This window comes from Lissotriton vulgaris, chromosome 5 (genome assembly GCF_964263255.1).
Source record: "Lissotriton vulgaris chromosome 5, aLisVul1.2, whole genome shotgun sequence".
NCBI lineage: Eukaryota > Metazoa > Chordata > Amphibia > Caudata > Salamandridae > Lissotriton > Lissotriton vulgaris.
Window position 1 is genome coordinate 118,644,822 of NC_141693.1, and position 23,007 is coordinate 118,667,828.

At 43.0% G+C, this 23,007-nt stretch overlaps 1 protein-coding gene across 2 annotated transcripts in view; it reads right to left on the bottom strand.

Annotated features, from left to right (window-relative positions):
* The window catches only part of AGPAT2 (1-acylglycerol-3-phosphate O-acyltransferase 2), a 453,413-nt gene that overhangs the window by 134,462 nt on the left and 295,944 nt on the right, over nucleotides 1-23,007 (bottom strand). For both annotated transcript variants that reach the window (XR_015295860.1, XM_086921038.1), the window contains exon 3: nucleotides 17,553-17,728. Coding sequence is in view for 1 of the 2 variants with exons in the window: in XM_086921038.1 (XP_086777164.1) it covers nucleotides 17,553-17,728 (176 nt within the window). In the remaining variant the exon portion in view is untranslated. The remainder of the gene's footprint in view (nucleotides 1-17,552; nucleotides 17,729-23,007) is intronic.

The window sequence follows — 23,007 nt, forward strand, 5'->3', positions numbered from 1 at the left end:
AAACTACTGATTGCTGATTTCTGTGTTTAACAGCCCTGAAGAAGCGCTATTGTGTGCGAAACACATGTTGGCTGTAGTGGTTGGCTGTATTGCTGCATTTCCTGACTCATCGAAAGAATAACATTAAAGAAAGACACAAGGAATCAGTACAAGAATCGTTATTGTTTGATGTGTTTTAACTTCTCAGTAAAGTTATTCTTATATTATAATTACTATACTGATAAGGACCAGCAACTGAGACTATAGCGCTGCGCCATATTACTATTACCCAGAAGTCATTATAATATATAAATATATATATCCAATCCAATCCAAAAATTCTTTATTTCAGCCATATAGACCATAAAAGATGCAGTGCAGCATTACATACATTTAAGATACATTTTTAAAAAATACATGTATAAAATTCTCAGTGATCCAGCGAGGAAAGGAGCTATGAGAGTAGAATGGTTCAGGGGGCTTTTTTCATTCTGATCAGCCATACTGCCATTAGAAATTTGGATATAGCGAACACAATGTGACCCGAAGTGCTGGTTTTCATGATTCTGAATGCCTGTGTATACTTTCTAAACCCCAGGTTTCTACAAAGCGGCGCTATCCAATATTTTCTAGGCCTTTGATAGGCGGGGCACACAAACAAGATATATATGTGTATATATCTTATGTACACAAACACACACATATTTTTACAGCTACACTACGCTTGCCTAACACTTGCCTTAACCACGTATATGGTGGTTGGTTTTAAGGGCGGGGGGGGGGGGGGGGGACGGTGGGGTGGGGGAATGGCGGAGTCAGGGTAATTTTTGGAAGGTGTAGTTTTCAGGGGTTTTTTAGGCTCATGGTGGGACGGGTTTAGGGGTGAGGGTAGATGTTACGGCTCAAGGTGAGGAGTGAGGGGTAGTTTAAGGGTTGGGGGTTTAGGGGTGAGGGTAGGCTTTAGGGCTCAGGATGAGGGGGAATCAGGGTACTTTATTTAAAGGGAAAAGGGTTTTAGGCCTCAGTGTGGGGGAAGGGGAAGGGGTAGTTTTACACGCAGCGCAGGGGTAGGTTATGTTGTCTACCCCCAATATCAAAGACCATTTAGCGTTATGTTTATCTAGGTCATCATTCCTATGCAACAATAATAGCTTATAAACCTCCCCAGTTTTGTCCTGTCGCTTAATAGCTTCAACTACTGTATTGGGAGCCATTGTAATTTTTTTCCGACTGATAAAATCTCAAACTTGAAGAAACCTAAAAAATTGAGATTGACAGATTATACTGTCTCAGTAACTCTTCATAAGACATAAGGGAGACGCCTGTGTCAAAGAAATTCCCTACTTGATAAATACCTTTAAGCCCTCCACCCAATGCAACTCTGTCCTAAAAAATAGGGGGAAGAAGCTTTACTGCATTCGTAGGGTTATATTGAGACAATTTCTCCAGTAAACAAAGCTTACATATTCTTTTCCATATGTTAAAAGCGGATACCAACACCTTAAACCTTGTCCACTTAAAGTAACTGCCATCTATTTCTTTGAATAAACATTGTTGTGCCTCCGGTCCTAACAGAATCTGAAAAATAGAAGGAGCCTCTGCAGCATTACATACATCTTCCCCGGTCAATAAGATCTGCATCTTTAACAAAAAACAAGCATAAAATACAAAGCAAAATCCGGGATGGCTAATCCCCCACATTCAATTGGCAACGTCAGGAATCTCAAAGCCCGCCTAGGTTTACCGGGTGCCCACAGAAACTTGGAACAGATAGACTTCAGATGTTGAAGTTGAGCCCCTGTGACTTCTAGAGGTACAGCTCTAAACACACATAGAACCTTAGGCAGAACATTCATTTTCATAACATTACTTTTACCAATTAATGTGAAATGTAGTTGTGTCCACTTATCTAGTGATTCCTGAATGTTGCTTAATAACACAGTCCAGTCAGCGTCAACTAATTCCTGCATAGATGATTTGATTTTAATGCCAGGGTAAGTTACTTCTTTTATGACTCGAGTATCACCCAGAGTCACCTTTTCAGTAATTAAAACTTGAGTTTTGGTAACAGGTAAAAGTTTTGGAGCGCTGGGACGCTCAAGGGCAGCCATGCGCTTTATAAATCCCTATTTCATTTCATTTCATTTATAACTGGATACCTGGCCAAAAAGTATAGCTAACCGCTCAATCTCTTGAAGCGCTAAATAAGGAATCGGTGTGGTTACTGCTATGTCGTCTGCATATGAAAACACAGAGTAAGGAATATTATGCACCACAAAGGGCTTAATCAAGGAATTGTTACCTAACTGCTCAATAAATGGATTTATGTACAACGTGAAAAGCAATGGTGAGCAGGGGCACCCTTGCCTTGTACCCCAGGTAATATTCACTGTCTCCGATAAGCCCATTGAGGCAATCTTAGCGACCAGTGAAGTGTAAAGAACCTGTAGGGCAGTAACAAACCGTTTCCCAAAACCCAGACGAAACATCAATTCCCACAGGTACTCCTACTCCACACAGTCGACTGCTTTTTCTGCGTCCAATAAAATTAAGCCTAATTCCCCTTTTTCCGTCTGAGCGACATCTAAAAGCATCACCACCTTATTCATATGCATAACTGTACTACGCTCGGGAATAAAGCCATGTTGACTCTGCGAAACTAAGGATCTAATAATCTTAGACAGGCGGGTAGCCGAAATCTTTGAATAAACTACTATCGCAGTTTAATAATGAAATCGGCCTATAAGACCCCACCAATTCCGGGTCTTTACCCTTTTTGCTAAAATCAACAATAGTGGCTTCTGCCCAAGATTTAGGGGCATGTCCTTCCTGTGCAGCCCTAAATGTGCTCAACATGTCTTCTTTTATTAAACTAAAGAAAAGCTTATAGATCTCAGCTGAAAGTTTGTCAGGTCCAGCGGCCTTCCCTAGAGCTAGGCCGTTAACTGCTGCTTCTAGCTCTTCCATCATAATTGGACCTTTCAACATTGCTATCTGGCTAGGATCTAACTGTGCTGTAACCCTGTCCAAAAAATTGTAGATATTCATACCATTCGTAACCTGTTGAGTATATAGCTCCGAATAGAACAGACGAAAGATTGATAATATCCCTTTAGGGTCCTGACAAACTATCCACGCCTGTTACCCGCCTGTGATATAGCTCCCGGAGTTAGTTTGCCCTCAGCCTCTCTAAGCGCAGAACACAGCTCCTGCATCTCTAATTTTCTCTTTCTATTCTGCTGAAAGACAAAACTTAATACCTCACCTCTGAAGCATGCTTTAAACGAGACCCATACAGTTGCATAATGGGCAGTGTCTATTAATAGAAAAAAAACTCATTAATCCACATGGACATATGGCCTTTAAAATCTTCATTTAAACAGAGTTTCTGATCGATAGATAGATGTCTGTAGGCAAGATGGCGGCCGCTTAGCTTTGGCCGTAATGGAGGAGCGGTGAGGGCTAGTAGCGGATGGAGCCTGATGGAGATACAGAGGTAGCCAGGAGTTACCTGATTTGAGGCTAAAATACAGCGTTTAAGAGCAGGATCCTTGGAGGCATGCTGGTGACGCTGGCTTGCCGCGGATCAGCGAGACAGTTGCTGCGGGAGCTGACGACCGTGCTGGTTGCTCTCTCGCCCGGTCGGAAGCGCCGGTAATCTACAGGAGGGCGGAGCCAGGGTCGAAGGCTGCCGCAACAGAGGAGGACGGAAACCGGAGCAGAGACTCGGTGCGGGGAGACATCAGAAGAACTGAGTGTGTTGGGGCAGCAAGGAGCGGCGCTGAAGAAAACTATGGCCCCCAAAGTGAATCTGACCGCGAAAACCGCGGCTGGAAAAAAGAAGAACCAACGGGAGGAAGCTGCGGCCGAGGCGCCCGGAACTCAAACACCCCCGCCGGCGGAACAGCCCAAGAAGAGACAGCAGACTGCTGCCCGGACCCGCTTGGCCACCACATCAATTGCAGAGTTATTTGCCAAAACTGGTAAGGAGAAGGTGATCGAGGGGACATTGAAGGAGTCAGGGGGCACTCCACCGGTGGTTGAAGTGGATGTGGATTTGGAGGTCCATCAAGTTGGTAACGATGTGAGCTGATCCACCCCCCCCCCCGATACCTGAGGCTACGCTGCAAGAAGTGGTTTCACAGGGGGTTCTGGAAGTGGAGGGCTTAAACAATGGAGAGACCCCCGGAGATCCCGCTGTAATATTGGGGGAGAAGAATGGGCTTGTGGGACTTCCCGAAATGGACACTATTGTGGTAGAATATATAGAGCCACTGGAGCAGGGGACCACTGTAGAGAAAGACGCCCAAAGCAGCGATCCGGTAGTCAGTGGAGCTGGGGATGGCAGAGAGAATGCTCCAAGTGAAGCCTTTTTTTCGGCCTCGGATGGGGTCGGCTGGTCCGAGGAGGATGAGGAGTGCAGCTCCTATCTGGACTCAGAGAGCGACCCTGAAATCAATCAACCGGCAACTGCTTTAAAGGCCTCAGGAGTGGCGGGTAAAGGCCAGGCACTTACCCAGCGCGAACTGAGCTGGGATCACTCCTCTGCTATGCCCCCTGCAGGGCAGTCCTGGCTCGGAGCTAGCCCAAATGTCACTATTGGAAACAATACATCAAGAAATCATCGCTCATAGGGAGGAAACGCGCCAGGACAATCGGAAATCTCAGGCAGCCATGAGGAAGATGCAGGGCGTGGTCAGGAAATTATCAAAGGCCTGTGTAAACACCGGGGACAGAGTCTCAAATCTAGAAGACAGGATAGTATCAACTGAAACGGAGGTGGCTGACGCGGTCTCCAAGGTTAATGCACAATGCTCTCAAGTGGTGGACATACAGTGGAAGCTCGAGGAAATGGAGAATAGGCTTCGTAGGAATAATTTGAGGGTACTGGGAATCCCGGAGGGAGCCGAGGGTTCAGACATTAGGGCCTATATCATCAAACTATTTGAACAAGCATTCCCAGAGTTGAGCAGCTGGAACTGGACCACAGAGGTACAGAGAGTACATTGCACCCCCTTTAAAATTAGAAGGAACACTAAGGAGGGGGATAAGCCCAGGGCAGTCCTGATCTTCCTCGGCAATTTCATTTTGAGACAGGCCATTTCGGATTTAGCCAGGCCAAATGCCAGACGAAGTAGTGAAGGGATCTCATTTTTTGTCCGGCCTGATTTCTGTCACTCAACGGTAGAAAGACGCTGGCGATTAAGAGGAATGATCAAGCCCTTCCAGGACAAAAAGCTGCAGGCATTCCTGATAAACCCGGCACAGCTAAAAATCATCAATGAGGCTAAAACTTTGTTTTTCTCTTCTGAAATAAAGGCGAAGGAGTTTTTGGACTCTTTAGGTAGCTAGATTGGAAGCTCTAATGACTGTTTGGCGGCGACAGATTGTTGGACTGGGCGACTCTGGCTGATGGATGTTCTTCAAATGTTTTTGGTTTTGTTTTGTTTTTTGGGATCTTAAGGCTCCACGTTGGACGTAGTAATTGATTTGTAGGTATTTTTGAAGCCCTCACCGTTATCACCGTGCTTCATCACATGCACAGACAAGGTCTGAGCGCCTCACAGAGTAGGGAGGGTAGGGGGGTCAGGGGGTGGAGTGGGGTGTGCAAAGGGTGGTGGGGTTAGGAGGGAGGGGGAGGGGGACAAGTGTGGGGTTGGGGAAAATTTGGAAAAAAGGAGAAATGGTGCATTATTGGACAAGGTATAAGATTGATTAAGAAGAGGATGATTAAGGATCAGTTTCTTGTTGCAGGTGGCTTTGCTCAGCAGAATGGCGAACATTAGAATCTGCACAATCAATGTGGGGGGTATGAATGACTGGAAGAAAAGACAAAGATTGGCTTATCTTGTGAAGTATAATAGAATAGATGTTCTCTGTATCCAAGAGACCCACCTCCCATGGGTCAAAAGGAATCTACTGCTCCTCAATGGTTTTGAGTTGGTGGCATGCTCAACACAAACCTCAACGATCAGGGCGGTTGCTATCCTAGTACAGACATCCTTGGGAAAGGTGAAAAGAGTTAAAGTGGATAGCAATGGGAGATGGGCAATTGCCGAATTGGAACTGGGGTTTACGCTTAGTGTCATTTATGGTTCAAATAAAGATGACCCTGAGATTTTTGACCATCTTGAAGCAGAGCTAGTTAGCTGGCCCACCCCTCTAGAAGTAGCGGGAGACTTTAATATCTCAGTGGGTTGGGGGAATACAGCACCTTACGCTGGGCGGTAACCCAGAGTTTTTAGGGCAGTACAGGCCCTTATCAGCTCGCATGGGCTGCAGGATGTATGGGGTGCTAAGGAACCTCAGAATCATGGTTTTACATATTTTTCAAACCCCGCTCAAAGATATACGAAGTTGGATTATGTCTTTATTTCATCTTCTGAGATTTCAAAACTCCCGATCACAACCGTTTGGTAATATCGTATGATATGGGAAGAATGGAAAGGAAAAGGACAACCTGGACCTTTGAAAGAAGATTATTAGCAGATAAAACAGATCATCTTACTAAATGGGTGAATTAATTTTTTGCAGCAACTAGATATAGTACTTCTCGGAACGGGGTCTGGGAGGCATTTAAAGCTGCGTTAAGGGGAGTGACTATAAGTTGTTCAGACAGGCTCAGAAGAGAGGATAGGTGCGAGGTAGAGAAGTTAATGGGGAACCTAGGTAGAGCAGGTTAGGGATATTGCCTCAGGGGGGGATAGCAGTGAAAGTCAAAATCTATTATTGGCTTTGAAGGCAGCACTACAGAAGGAAGTAACCCAGAACGCGATTGGTGTATTCCAATCCTCTGGGGCAGTGGTTCCCAAACTTTTGACTCCTGAGGACCCCTATTGAGTCACTATTGGAAGCCAAGGACCCCCAAACAATTTGTGCAATTTAAATTTCAAACACAAACAGTAGTTTGAAAAAAGTAAACACACTTGTGCACACCAAACAAATACTCGAATCACTAAAGATTGTAATATTTTATATAGAAAGAATTAGCAAAATCGAAATCTTTTAATCCGATGGTTAGTGCTGCATCACTGAAACTAACTTTTCAATATTTGGTTCTATTTCGCAGTATGAGGCTCCTGGCAGGGCCAGACTGGAAACCCAAAGCCGCCCTGGCAAATGTTGTCTGACCAGTCCCCAGTACTAAGTGCAGTGAGTGAGCCTGGCCACTGCAAAGCAACTTGGGGGGGGGGGGGGGGGCTCTCCCACCAAGGACATTTGGGAAAAAATGGTGCATTCTGCAACACATTTATCATTATATATTTAATTGATTTGGCTTTTAAAGCATATTAAATGATGACCTTACTATGCACCAATACAACAAACTTTTTGGGGCTCTTCTGTGAATCCCTCAGTATCACTCCCCAACAGTGCCTCTCTTCTCTCAATAGCCCCTCTGTTACATGTATTTCATTTGTTTTATAGCATCTCTCATACAAGTATAGGGTATCAGAGCACTTTACACCACACATACAGAGACAATGAATTGTACGTGTGTAAATCGGTATATAGAAAATGTTATGTTATACAAGGTAAAGGGGACTTCAAGGTGTAGGATTCACGTCATCCATACTGGTGAGCATTTTTTAAGAGTGGTTGGTCTGGAGAAGCACAAAATCTTGACACAGAATGTAACATAGGGTTAACTTTGACTTTAATTATAACAGTTTAATTCTACCCAAACAAACCTTTTTCGCGATATAAGTATTATGAAAGACTGGGAGAAAAAGATAGCATACTAACTTGTAACATGCAGTTTGCATGCAGCTGTTTGATGGCAGGTCATAGCTTCAGATGCTAGAGTATGTTTGTAACTCATAAACTGCACAATAACAAAAGAATCTCTGTGACAAAAGCAGTAACCTACTGAGCTATGCACATAAACTACAGTTTTTTTATGCATGGTACTCATTCTTTGCAGCAAGCATATTAACCCTCTGTGCTACCTTAGATGAGTCAAACCTGCTACTGAACAAAACAGGCATCCCTCTCCAGCAGGTACATTAATCACTGGACGTTCTCTTGACACTTTTATAGTTGCCCGAAAACTACAGATTATTCAAGGAACTTTGTAAATGCTTTTAAAACTGTTGCTTGCGGACCCCCTGGGAATGTGTCACGGACCCCGGGGGTCCGACGACCACAGTTTGGGAAACACTGCTCTAGGGCTAAAAGATATGAAACAGGGGAGCAAGCTGGGAGAGCCCTAGCTCTTCGGTTAAGGCAGGAAAAAGCCAAGAATGCAATCTCCTGTATAGAACAGGGTGGGAATGAGTATTCCGAAGTAAAGGACATATTGAGGGTTTTTGAGAACTTTTACCAGAGGCTCTATGACTCAGAAGATTCAGGTAGAAATCAGGGGGAGGAATTCTTGGACAGGTGCCCCTGCTTGGATGACGCAGCCAGAGAAGAACTTGATAAAGATATTACACAAAGTGAGGTTATAGCTGCACTCCGGGAATTAGCCCCTGGAAAGGCATCTGGCCCAGATGGAATCCCCCTGGAGGTCTATAGAGCTATGGAATCCGAGATCGCTCCTCTTGTGGTAGATCTGTTTAATGGGGTTATGTACTCAGGGGTGGTCCCGGATTCCTGGAAGGAAACCAATATTATAATCTTCCATAAAAAGGGGAAACCTAGTGAGAAACCAGGGTCATATCGCCCATTATCGTTGATCAACGCGAATACTAAACTATATTCTAAGATATGGGCTAAAAGGTTGGGCAGGGTCATTGGAGGTCTTATATCCCCGTGGCAGCATGGGTTTGTCCCCGGTCCGAGTACGACAGACCACACAAGCAGAGCAATTACACTGTTTGATGCCCAGGTTGCCGCGGGGGGGGGGGGGGGGGGGGGTGAGATCGCCATGATCCGGCTCGACGCAGAGAAAGCTTTTGACCGCATTGCTTGGAGCTTTCTCTTGAGCATTCTGGCGGGGAGAGGCTTTGGCGAAAAAATTATCATATCTCTTAAAGCTATGTATTTAGATCCGGTAGCAAGAGTGATGGTAATGGGCGAGAAATCAGATAAAATTAACATTAAGAGAGGGACAAAGAAATTTTCAACAAAAAAAAGAGAGGGACTCGCCAGGGCTGTCCCTGCTCCCCCATTCTTTTTTCCCTGTATATCGATCCTTTCATTCAGGAAATATTGGAATGCCCCAGGATAACCCCTGTGATATTTAATGGCCACTCGAATAAAATGTTGGCGTATGCCGATGATCTGGCTGTGATTACTAATAATCCTCAGCAGGCGCTTCCTATTTTGGCTCAAATGGCAAAGGGCTTTGGCTCCGGTTCAGGGTACTTATTAAATGAATCTAAAACTCAGATAATATGCTCGAAAAATATTGTTAAATCTGATTCTAGATATGTGGATTCTGCCATTTACTTAGGGGTGAAGATTAATGAGTCAGTGGATAGAATCGTGGAGGAAAACTATCCCCCCTTATTATGTCTATAGAAGCTGAACTAAAAAGAATAGATGTGCTGCATCTTTCATTGGTAGGGAGGGCTAATGCACTAAAAATGCTAATGTTTCCCAGAGTACTGTATTTGTTTCGGGCTATTCCTTTATTTATTGATGAAACAATAATGAAAAATTTGGAGTCCGTATTCATAAAATTCATCTGGCAATACGGTAAGATTAGGCGATCCACTAATCTTATGTCACTACCCAGGGAAAGGGGTGGGATGGCACTCCCGAATTTAAGACTATCACTGGTCTTGCCTCCTGATTCAAATGTCTATTTTCTTTCAATGTGATCTGGGCACTGGGGCGGAAAGTTCTGGGATACAGTGCCCACCCCTGATCTTTAAGATGCTGTTGGGGGGGAAAGGCAACCGGTTTGCTGTTGTGTGAAGTGGAACGGAGATTTTATAAAAAGGCTCGACTTAAGACTGTTTTTGGAACTTGGTTGGTCTGGAAATCTATCCTGAAATTTTTTAATGCCCCCAAACTGAACCGTTATTTACATTTGAGTAACTCTAGTCTCTTTCCTCAGCTGAGAGCTGACAGGAATCTTCACGTCTGGAAGGGATTGGGGGTCAAGACCCTTGGGGATATTATGGAGGGGGATAAGATACTTGGGTTTGATGTTCTGCAGGGCAGATTTGTTATTCCAGCCAACAATTGGTTTCTCTATGGTCAAATAGCTCGAACCCTTAAGGCTCTAAAACCAAAGCTGTCGCTTACGGTGGATCTTCCTCTGGTCGAGTTATTAGCTAGAGGGTGTAAGAAGATCAAAATAGTGTATAATCTCCTTGTAGAGAGGATCGAGAATGATATCGAGAAGACGGAGTCCAAGTGGGCTACAAAATTGGGGAATCCAGATATCGATTTGGATCTTGTTATCTTCATGAATAAAAAGATATTTCGGGCGTCTAATCTCCGGGCCCAGCACTACAAAACGATCTTTAACCTTTATCACACGCCGATCAAGCTATTTGCTTGGGGTGTAAGGGAAGATTACAGTTGCCCTAGATGTAATGTTGGCCAAGCTGATATAGTACATATGTTTTTTCACTGTAATTTGTTGGTTCCAAAAAAGGATGAGATAATGAAATTTTGGGAGGGGCTGCTAGGTCATAAGATCGACCTATCCCCTACCCTGATGCTATTGGGCACCGATTCTAAACTGAACCTCGGAAAGGACGAGGAGGCCTTAGTTTTTATGTCAGTTGCAGTGGATTTTAATCTCTGCAGGCTGGAAAGATGTTACCGCTCCCTCCTTCCAGATTTGGTTATCTAGATTGTTGGGCATACATAATATCGAGTCCAGTTTATATGAATTGAAGGGGGGGAAAAAAAACGGGAGATGGGAAGACGCATTTGGGCCCAGATCACAGAGTGGAGAGAAGCAAGAGTGTGATCTAGGAGGTAGTATGATTATGTTATACCTTAGATGTTTAGTCAGGGTGGCCCGAGGGAAGTGGTTTTTATCATTGTGCTTTTATGATCAACTATGTATTTATCTTTTTGATTGTCAATGCTGATGCTGTATATATTGTTATCAATTTTATGCTGGGCGCGAGCCCTGGTTATTCTTGTTTGTATCAAATTAACTATAATGTACTTTTAATGCACCTTTTATTCCAAATAAAAAAAATAAATAAATAAATAAACAGAGTTTCTGATCAAATGAGAATGTTTTTAAAGGCAAATAATGAGCAGTAGCAGTGACTTCTAGCACAATTGGGGAATGATCGGACGATATCCTCTGCAAACTTTGAATCGAAGCCCCACCCAGGGAAGCAACAGATGGAAAAAAATAATCCAAACGTGCAAACTTTTTATGAGGAAAAGAATAATAAGTGTACCCTGGGTCTACGGGGTTTAATTTACCCCAAACATCAATCAGACCGTGATCATTTAAAAGATTATGCAGAGCTTTGAACACTCATGGCTTCCGTCCACTGTAGCTCCGGGGTCCTTTCTGCAAGTCTAAAGTAGATAAATTGATATTTATATCCCCACATATTATCAATGGAGTCCCCCAAGTTGCTAATTCTATATTTAATTCTTCAAGAATAGATGCATCATCTAAATTAGAGCTGTATATAGTACAGATTGTATATTTGGTATCCCCAATCCTATACTCTGCGATGGCCCATCTGCCAACTTTATCTACCAGGCAACGTCCCACTATAATCGTGTTAGGTTTAGCTAATATCGCCACTCCCCTAATCATGGACGATTGCTGCGAAGACACCACAAGAGAAAACCCAGGTGTTTCTAATATTGACCTTTGTGTCCAGGGTATGTGCGTCTCTTGGAGACATACCAGATCTTGCTGAAAACCACATAATTCTGCCGTTACTCTATTTCTTTTATCCCAATTGTTAAGGCCAAAGACATTTAATGAACACATCTTTACCCCCTTAACTGCCATGATGGTAGCCAACAAACAAATCCATCCACAGCAACGTAACAAACATGATCACAACAAGCATTCCCCAATAATCATGTTAAAGAACACTTTCTTTATTTTCTTCTTGAGTTAGTGACTTTTTTACCCTTTTTACCCCAACTTAGTGACCCACCCCTACCCACCCCCCCTACCCCTCAACCCATTCCCCCCACCCAACCTCCTGTGAAACAAGGCTTCAGCACCGATGGTCCTGTAGATGCAGGCAACTGTACAACCCCTTGCCATTACTCACAGCTCTACCCATACTCGAATAAATCAAGACACAGCCCTGTATCCTGCACAACTTCACAGAAATAAGAAAAAAGGAAAGGTAAGGGGGGAAATAACAGGTGAAATGTCACCAAAAAGTGATCCACTACAACACTATTGATTTATATGAAACCAGCAGTCACTAAATCGAATTCAAAAACTCTTTAGCAGACCCTTCACTAGAAAAAAAATGAGTGCAATCTTTGAGAATCACTTTTAACTTTGCAGGGTTCAGCAAAGATGCTTGGGCCTCTTTGGCCTGAAATAGAGCAATCAGTTCCTGCAACTGCCATCAGAGCTCAACCGTATATCGGCAGAAGTCTGGCCTTACAAAGAACTCAAAATCCCCCCCTACTCTTTTTTTGTCAGGGTGTGCTAGGCGAAATACATCTTCTCGTGCCAGGAAGCTAAAAAATGATATTAAAAAAGCTCTGGGTTTATCAGTAAACTGCTCAGTGCCAGTGCGAGCGCGGATGTTGAAAGGAAAGCGATGAACTATTTCAATCTCTCTATCCCAGTCCCATTTAGTCAGTTCCGGAAATGCCTTTTTGAATTGTTCTATAATGAAGCGACGTGGATCCTGTCCTTCCTTCCCCTCCGGAATCTGAAGCACTCTCAGGTTGTTCCTGCGCGTACGATTTTCAATATCTGCCATCTTCCACTGCATATCATCTCTAGTCGATGCAATAGAAGCAGTCACTGTCTTTTTTTGGGCCAATTTGTCCTCCAAATTGGAAATCCGTGCTTCCGCTTCGTTAAACCTGGAGACAAAGTCCGCATGAGATTTAGACATCTGTCGAACTGAGTTTTGCAATTTTCTACACATATTTTGGACTCTCTGGCTCTCTTCCCGGGTTTCAGCTCTGTGAGACATGATTGACTGATAGATTAGTGAGAGGGAGATATCTTCTTCTTCAAGATGATGTGTTTGCTCGGAAACAGAAGATTATTTTACCATACCGCCATTACAAAAAGTCAGCTCTAGCTTCTTACGAACAGTATGAGACCTCCCTTCAATAAGATCCCCTGATTCCTCCAGAAACAGACTACTATGCTCACTGACATCGTTGACACTCATCTGCACTGCATACTGAAGTGCTAGATCTTCACAAGAAGATGACTGATCAGACAATGAGTAAAAGTCACCAGCAACTGCATCAGGCATATGTGTTTGGTCCTCGCCCGATGTGTGGACAGACCCATTAAGGTATTCATTGCCCCCAATGGCTCCCATATCCTTGCAGCCCTGAGTAATTATATTGCCATTATTCTGCCCCAAAGTTATGTCTATGGGAGACAGCTGCGGTGTTAAGAGTGAGGGTCCAAATTAGTGTTTCCATCTTCCTCCCTGGTCTCTACAATAGGACCAGAGGGGAGAGAGGCAAGATGGTGCCCGCTGCTGCGGACATGTAGGCTGACCGTTCCTGCCTGATCTCACGGCTCGCGACGGTGCTACAATGTTGCAGTTTCGCTCATGAGCGCGACTCTGTTTCGCTGTGAAGACTCTACTTCTACGTTCAGGAAAATCCTCTAGGACTCTTACCTTGTTGTCCCGGCTCAAAATCTTGTTTGGTGCTGTTGGGAGCTCTTCGTGGACGGGTGGCGTGGCTGATCGAATCCGCTCTCAGTGCAGCTTGTGGGCAGTATCAGCCGGCAGCCAGCAGTGCGTGAGGAGGCTGCTCACTGTGTTGCTCCCGCTACCGGGAGGCTCGAATGTGGAAGGAGACTGAACCCCATCAATAATGCCCCCAAAAGTAACGCGAGGCAGACCTCGCGGTCAAGATTCTGAGAATCTGGGCGTTATCGCTGCCGGCGCAGAGGTGAGTGATGTTACATTGCTAGATGCCGATAAGTTGGTAAAATCTGCCAGTACTGATACTGAGGCTGAGGCTGAGGCTGAGGCTGATGCTGATTCTGCGGCTGTTAGAGGCAAGGAGGCCTTGGAGAAAAAGAAGATCCCGGCGATTTTCCCTGCTACTAAAAAAAAGCGCAAGGGGAAGTAACCTGTCCCCCCCATAAATGGGGGCTCTGATTGTGCTCACCCGATCTACTTGAATGACCCTATACTTCGTAATGAGGGAATGGAGGTGATTGTGCAGAGTGACGCTCCAACCCCTATTGTAGCGGAATTGTTTTCGTATATTAATTACTTTACACAGAGAAGAAACTCTGCTAAAAGTCACAAGGTCTTCGCAATTTGATTTTATGATTATGCACCTATTTAACCGCTTGCATCCTGATTTTGGTTAAATACCTTTTGTTAAAACAAATGCACATGAAAAAATAGCATGCCATAAACCATGTATTTAGATCTGCAGAGTATACTATTTTATTTATGACTATTGCTGAGGGAGGAGAGAGGCATCATGACTCACCGGGTGGCTGTGTTATACGACCCAAGATTGCCACTCAGGGGTTCTGGTGACATCTTATTTGTAAGTGAAATCAGAACCCCAAGTTGGAAATATAGGACAATATTACACAGCAACCTTTATGGATTTTTTTTTTATATTATATTTTGATTTTGGGCAGTTATTGAGAAATAGCTCTTTTCTTCCAAGGGCAGCTAACAGTGGTTACTGGCTGGAATTTGAATGTTTAGGTCTTATTTACCTTTCTGTATTTTTAGAACTATATTTTAGTTTTTAATGACAAACTATTATCAACGTACACTCTCTTCTGAAAACATTTCCACGGTCTGATCACATACAGTAAGTATGTTCAAAACCATTCAATACTGTAATGACAACTTTAACCATCCTCTACAAAGTACATCTTTTACCTCACCTACACCTCCAGGCCTTTTGCCCTGTATTTGTAGTAGTCATTTTGATGTTGCGTACCTGCCTCTTATTGCCTCCCACACACAGTCAGTGTCCGGTGAGGCTTGTCCCTCCCATTTTAACCCATAATAGGTTCTTGAGCACCACAAATCTTTACACATTTCTTCGAGCAGCGCTTCCCTTTGTTTACCACTTTCGGTGCCTCCATACATATTTTTTTCTCTTTCTTGAATAAATTGTCCATAGAACTACAGGCAATTTGGAGGGAAAGCAGAATTAGATGATTCTGTGGCTGCAGCATTTATCACACAATTGTGGGTTATTTAATTTCCCGCAAAATTTGCAAAATGTTTTTTTAATCTCAAACAGATTCAAAGAATACTAACAGAGAATGTGCATTTTTTGCTCCATAATTTGGATACATTTGTGGCGTAATTCGATCCTCTATATCGCATAATTCTATTGGTTCTGAAATTGTTAAATCGCTGCAGAGTAGCTTGAAGGCTGTCATTATGGTGCAGCAGTACGTATTTCACAGGCAGCTGTGAAATATTCATTATATTTCATGTCATTGTGAAATATAGGTTTTATACCATTGCAAGAATCATGTTATACATAAAGACAATGCGTAATTGTGTAATATGCGCCTATATTACCTTCAAGGAGTTCTGGTGACACTTTTAATGAGGCTGAATGCAATACAGCACCCAATTAAACATTACTAAAATATGTATTTATGTTTTTAGATCAAATGATTTGTTCATTGATTTTAGTACTCTTTAGAAAGATTTGAAGCATTTGAATGTCATCCGTTTACTATTCATTGTTTGTCTGAGACTGCAGATATGTCTGTGTTTTCAGAAATGTGTGTTTTTGTTGGGAATAATTAACTGCTATTTAAAATGTGTTTTATGCCACAATATTTAACTATAAATGAAAACCACACTGCAAGGAGATTTGAAACAAGAATTGTAATTACCTTTTCTTTTGAAGACATGAATAAAAAGAACTACTGAATGGATTTAAATGAAATCTCAAAAAGCACGCTTTTTGGACCATTATCTAGCTTCCTGCTAATTCTGATGTAATTTGGTTTGGCAATTTTGGCTGTACTGCGTTCCAAAAATCACTATGGAAATTGCATGCGGAATTGCATTTTGGGACTACCCTTTTTGTTGGCCCACAGTTGATGGACCACCCTCAAACTTTAAAGGAAGGAGCTGAGGATAAAAGAACACAGAGTTAAGAGTGCCACTCTGTAAAAAAAAAAAATATATATATATATATTATATATATATATATATATATATATATATATATATATATATATTCACTGAAAAAACCATAGGTTTCAGGCCCTATATAGTTAGGAATTAGCATTTAAAAAACCTTTCAAATTCACTCAAAAAACTATAAGTTTTAGGGGTGTTATAGTTAGCTGGACATTTCACTCATACAAAACCATTGAAATTGCTCATATATAGTTAGTTGTACTAACTATATTTCGCGCACCCGCAATCCACTGCTGCTGATAACACATATTACATCATTCATGACATGGTCAGTGAAATCACTGATGACATCTCAAATGACATTACTGATGACATCTCATTTAACATCAATGATCACACCACTGATGATATACTTCATGTGATAATACAATGCACCTCCTTACACTCTAATATAACCTCTGTTACACCTAGTGTAAAATACAAAGTATCATTTTTGAAACCATTGACACATGAATAACATTTACTACATAAGCACTCACTGATTCCTACGTCTACCCACACATTCACTCATTCACCCATACAATCACTCGTACATACAGTCACTCATCATTACAAGACTATCATATGCACTCATACACCTATGCGGACACTCACACACTGCCACTCATCCATGGAGTTACTCACACACCTAGTCAGTCCTGTAAAGAATCAATCACACTTTGATTTCTTCATCTATACAGTTAAACACAGAACACCTTACATTTTTACACATATACTAACACATACTTACTCACTGATACAATCAAATCCTTCATCCATACTCTTATACATCCACTCATTCTTCAATATGTAAAACATATTTAAAAATTTAAAAAACACACAGTCACTGGATGATGTCATCAGTGATGTCATCAGTGATGTCATTTGAGATGTCATCAGTGATGTCATCAGTGATGTCACTGACCATGTCATGAATGATGTAATATGTGACATCATCAGCATTGGATTGCGGATGCGCGAAATATATAGTTAGTGCAACTAACTATATATGGAATTTCATTGGTTTTATATCAATAAAATATCCAGCTAACTATATATGGTCTCTAACCTATGGTTTTTTCAGTGAATTTTCAAGGTTTTGTAAATGCAAATTCCTAACTATATATGGTCTCTAACCTATGGTTTTTTCAGTGAATATATATCTCATTTTTTTTGTTTATTCATTATAAGTCAGATGCATCCATGTCTTTAAATGCAGCCCCTCAAACACACACTGTTCGTTCTTGAAATAGGTTTGCTAAGTACAACATTTCTGCCAGAAATGCTACCGACAACCAATAAATAGAAACATAAATGCATGCTTTTTAAATCTGTGCTCACATTTTCATTCATCATGATATTTCCAACTTCTTCCATCACGCTCTTGGCATCACTTGTCCGTTTCCTGTTGATATAAATCACTCCCCCCAGGTAGGTTATCAATCCCACGGATCCTGCGTACAACAACTCCTTTTTGGCTATCTGAACGCAGCGGTCGGGTAGGATCTCCATCAAACCTATAAAAAAGAAGACAAGTATTTTTGGAATTCTCAAACATTTCAAATAAGCAGATAATGTATAATCTAATAGTTTGATTGTACTACATTTTAACATAGGCTGAACCATGTTACAAAAATAGTGTATCCTAGCAGTAGCCCCTCTATTTTAATCCCACTGGACCCGCCCCCAGAACTCTGACGAGTCTTGAGGGAGGGTCCAGGGGGATTACACTGTGGTGGGGGAGTGGCAGTGCACTCACTTGTTCCTTCTCTGTGCATGTGGGTTTGGCCAGCCGTTTCAGGACAGTCAAACTCTCACACGCAGTGAAGCTTTCTCCAGCATCAGCTGCGTTGCTGGGGCAGGAGAAAGCAGGCACAGGTTCCCAGTGTGCATGGGAGCACAAAGCCCCAGCGCTCAGGCCAATCCTCATACTGCTTTCCTGCAGCATCATGATTGGCCGCAGTGCATTCCGGGAGCCTGTGCTCGGAAGAGCACGAAGCAGCAGCGGCGATTGGGTAAGTAATTAAAAAAAATATATTTTTACTTTGTATCCCGAGCTCCAATCCACCCCAGCCTGTCCTGCCACTTTGGCCGGGGACGGACTGCTACTGGTGTATCCTATAGGAGATAACATTTAGAAAACAAACCATCATGGAGGATGTTGCCTTATGGCTGGAGAAGTCAACCTCGAAGCTGGGGAACCGGGTTAGAGTCTCTGCAGTAGCGCCCAACATTGTGTGATTCTGGGTACATCACTTAATCTCCCCGTGCCTAACAAAATAAATGTGGATTTGTTCTGCATTCCGTCCATCAATTGTGTGTCTTTTGCTTTCTCGCCCTAAGTGCGCCAGGTATGCCCAGACGTGGGTCCTGGGCTCACTGTGCCACTGGAATCAAGCTATCCTGGCTGAAGAGGGGTGAACCCCCAAAACCGGTCCTATGATGCTTGTTTCCATGCCAGGGACGACTTGGCTTGGCAGTTCATGCTGGACTGTTCCCATGAGACACAGGGTCAAGACTGATTTGCCTATAGCCAGGTCTAAACTGGGGTGGCATGGTGAGCAAAAGAATGATGGATTTAACCCAGGTCTCTTGACTGGGGGTGAATGTTTGGATTTGTTCTGCATTCCGCCCATCAATTGTGTGTCTTTTGCTTTCTCGTCCTAAGTGCGCCAGGTATGCCAAGGAGTGGGTCTTGGGCTCACTGTGCCACTGGAATCAAGCTATCCTGGATGAAGAGGGGTGAAACCCCGAAACCGGTCCTAGGATGCTTGTTTCCGGTCCAGGGACGACGTGGCTTGGCAGTTCGGTCTGGACTATTCCCATGAGGCACAGGGTCAAGACTGATTTACATATGGCCAGGTCTAAACTGGGGTGGCATGGTGAGCAACAGAATGATGGATTTAACCCAGATCTCTTGACTGAGGGTGAATGTTTGAATTTGTTCTGCATTCTGTCCATCAATTGTGTGTCTTTCGCTAACAAAATAAATGTGTCCGTCTGTGATGCAACTGGTGCTCATGTAAAGCGCTCTTATACCTTTGGGTTGAGTTTGCGCTATATAAAACTCTCCCTGCCCCCCACCCCCCCGCAAAAAAACGTATTTTCTTTTTGAAGTCTGATTAACTAACTGACGTCTATTGTTGTTTAAGGAGATGCTATAACATGTCAAGTAATTTACAAGAGTATTTTAAATAAAAGAAGCCTAGCTTTAGGAACATTCTCATAGTCAGTAACAGAGCCATTCACAACTGGCAATGTCTCCTTTTTTGCACTGCGTTTTGGCTTTTTCCATTCAACCTGCAATTTAGCAAAGCACAGGCTTTGCAAGTGCCTTTTGTACATCAGCAATCATGTTTCTTCAGCATTTCTAAAACATGCAGTACAAGAGCACCGTGAAAAGAGGTCACCCACCCCAATAAGGCTACTCGTATGTCACAGGTTGAGAAACACCCTCTGCAACACAATTCTATGTCAGGACCGGAGGCTTCGGATTATGCTTATACTTTCAATGCTTTGTTACACAGCAGCCATTTTAAAACTTGTAACTGAGACTACATTGGGCTGCCCTATGGTGTGGGGCAGGCGGGCGCGTGCTGGAGCTCAACAAGCCAACGATCCGAGCCTGAGGTGAGTCGCACCAGCGCCGCACATAGCACAACAGTAGTAAAACCTTTACAAAAACGGTTGAAACTGCTGTGAATAGCACAAAGACATGTAATAAACAATACAGCAGGCACGGGGCGCGGAACGGGGCCCGCGACTGCCGGTCACAATTCAACTCACAATATAACAATACAGAAAGGGAAAAACACTCATCTGTGGCGGCTGAGCAGCAAAGAAAGAGGATGAGCAAGGGGAGGAAGACGGACTAGGCGATGGATCTTGGATTAGGATTGGCTATGTGGACTGAGGGAGATGTTGTCCCTACTTTGTTTTTTGATGACCACTTTTTCCCCGAGGGTGTTTGGGAAATGTGGTCTCATAATCCTCGCCTCCGAGTCCTTAATAGAATTGAAACTTTCGGTTAAGTTAGCTAGGAAATTTTTCATTAAACAGAACACAAGAGTTTCTCAAAGACCAGGGACAGCACCTTACCTGTGATTTGTTGTGCCAGAATCCAGACCGTAAAGATCGTACGATTAGAGAAGACCAGAAACTTCAGGGGTGGATCATTAGTAGGGAGAGGCAGCATCTCCCTTTAAATAAGTTGCAGAGCCAGGATTTCCAAACACCCAATAGGAAAGGGAGGCAGGGTAAGAAGGCAGTTCCAACATTAACCCGCCAATAGGTTTCAAGTGACAGGAAACATGGAAGGGGTGGTACCATGAAAGTTCTTTTAATCCTCTTGCACTGAAGTCAACCTGGACACCGACTATATACATGGACTGTGCACCCACCACACACTTTCTTCCTTACAGGCAAGCAGAGAACTTAGGAAGGGGAAGGTGAAAATTTGGACTGTGAATGTCAAAAGGAGAGCTGGAAACACACTGGCTACCTGGACTCTGCCCCGACCACACACCTTTTTGCTAACAGGTCCCAAGACCCTACACTACAGGAAGCCAAACGAATACCCAGAAATAGCCAACAGCTCCCAACCACACTGCCGGACATGGACTCCTTGCCCTTATGACGTAAAAAGGGAAGGATATAGACTTCCTAAAGGACCTATATGAGCTTATGATGTACTAATAACATGGTTGTCTGCTGTACCCATAACCGGGAGTCCAGGAGTTAGTTCTTCACAATTACCCATTACTAAGGTTCCACAGCATCTTCTTCAGATAAGATGGCTGACTGCAAGTCACAGCTTTCTTCTGGTCGGTGAAGCATATATTTATGAACATGGATGACTTTACAATTCCATGGAGAACTCGGGCTTAACAACTTCTAAACTGTCACTGCTGCATGCAGTGGAATGTGCTTAGGAGTCTGGTTCTGCTGATATTTAACTAGTCAGTCTTTATTAGTCAAGGAATTCAAATGTACTTAACCTAATTTTACCTCGCATCAACAAGACCAATATGGGAGGAAGATCCTTCTCCTACCTGGCAGCTAAAACATGGAACTCACTTCCCACTCACCTTCGCCTCACTCAGAACCATCTAGCATTCAGAAAGCAACTGAAAACCTGGATATTTGACAAGTAATTCCCCACCCCATCAAGCGCCTTGAAACCCTCTGGGTATGTAGTGCGCTATATAAATTATTTGACTTGACTTGACTAGGAAGTCCCTCTATAGCCTCCATCTTCTTGCCTCACGCTACCATGATTCATGTTTTCTATACACAGACATCCTTGATGGGAGAATATGTCATACAATTACCATCCTCTGGGTAAAATACTATCCACTCCCAATATCTCTTCTGAATAGTATGCGTTTCAACCACAAATATTGGGACTCATCACAGAATCTCCACTACTCTGAAATATGCTGAATTATCCTTCTGTAATCATCTCCATAAAATAGTAGAATTCCCTTCATTAAGCAAGGGTTACCTTACAAAAAATGAAAAGAATACCGTAATATAAATAAATCAGTCAATCACAGGCTTCATATCTCTCCCTCAGCAAAATTACTCAAATAAGACAGTTTTTGAAATAGCGTGCCAGGTAATCTGGAAGAGAATACCAGAGTTGGCAGGGAACCGCTTGAAAGGATTTTCTGCCTGCCTTTTTTCACGTACTCTGTAGGGGAGCAAGCAACTGCTTGCCTATTAATCACGAATACAGCTTTGGGCTATGTGCAGAAAAGCATTGCATAAAAGTTACCTGGAGCATTGCCATATATTGTACTGTGACTCAAGGCCAGAAATGTACTTCATGTAGCAACTGGGAGCTAAATCAGTTCCCACAGACAGGAGGAAATATGTGCAACTTTTTGGAAATTAAAAACAACCTAGCAATAGAGTTCGTTAACACATGCAACCATCTTATGTTGAACTCAGAAGTTCCAACTAGCAAGGCATTGCTATAATCGGACTTGGCCCCAGTCACCACTCTGGCAATGGCAGCTCTGTCATCCTAAGAAAGTATACTTCATAACATATGATGACAGATGGATGTCTGCATAATCTTATTCACCAGACTGTTCGTAGTTGTCCACTTGACCACAAATTACTCACAACGTCTTTACTTCATCCTTTATTGGAATATCTACACCGACGGCATAAAAGGAGCAATGGTCAGAGTGTTTCCTTTATAACCAGTGATCAGTGCCAATGAGCAGAAACTCAGTCTTCGTAACATTGAAGCTCAATCAACTTGTCTTCTTCCACTCTTGGATCACACAAAACAGCTCTGCTACGAAACTCTTTTGTGGAATTAGAGTTTGTGACAGATTAAATAGTACCTTGCTATCATCTGCATTATTTTCAAAACAGAAACCAAAAGGCACTAGTACCTAATGAGGAGACTAAACCTGCACATTAAAAAAAACGGGGATCTACGGATCCCTATGGCACCACACTGCGAGTTGTAGTAGTTTGAAATCTATTTTGACCCCCATTCATACTGGTCCTTCTGCCTACTAATAATGACACCAATGTTAAGCCAGCAAGGACTGTAAACGAATCAGAACCTGTGTTAGTTCTGCAGCTCTCCAAGACCCAAAGAGCCAGCAAAGCGTTGGACACTGTGCTGATATACAGGGATCCTGGGGAAACAGGGCATCAAAACAAGGGAAGAGGGGAATCTGATAGGTCCCTAGAAAGTCTCGCAGATTACTCCAAATGCTAGGAATATTGAACCAAGGAATATGTAACAAGAAGGGTGCACAATGCAGGAAGGTAT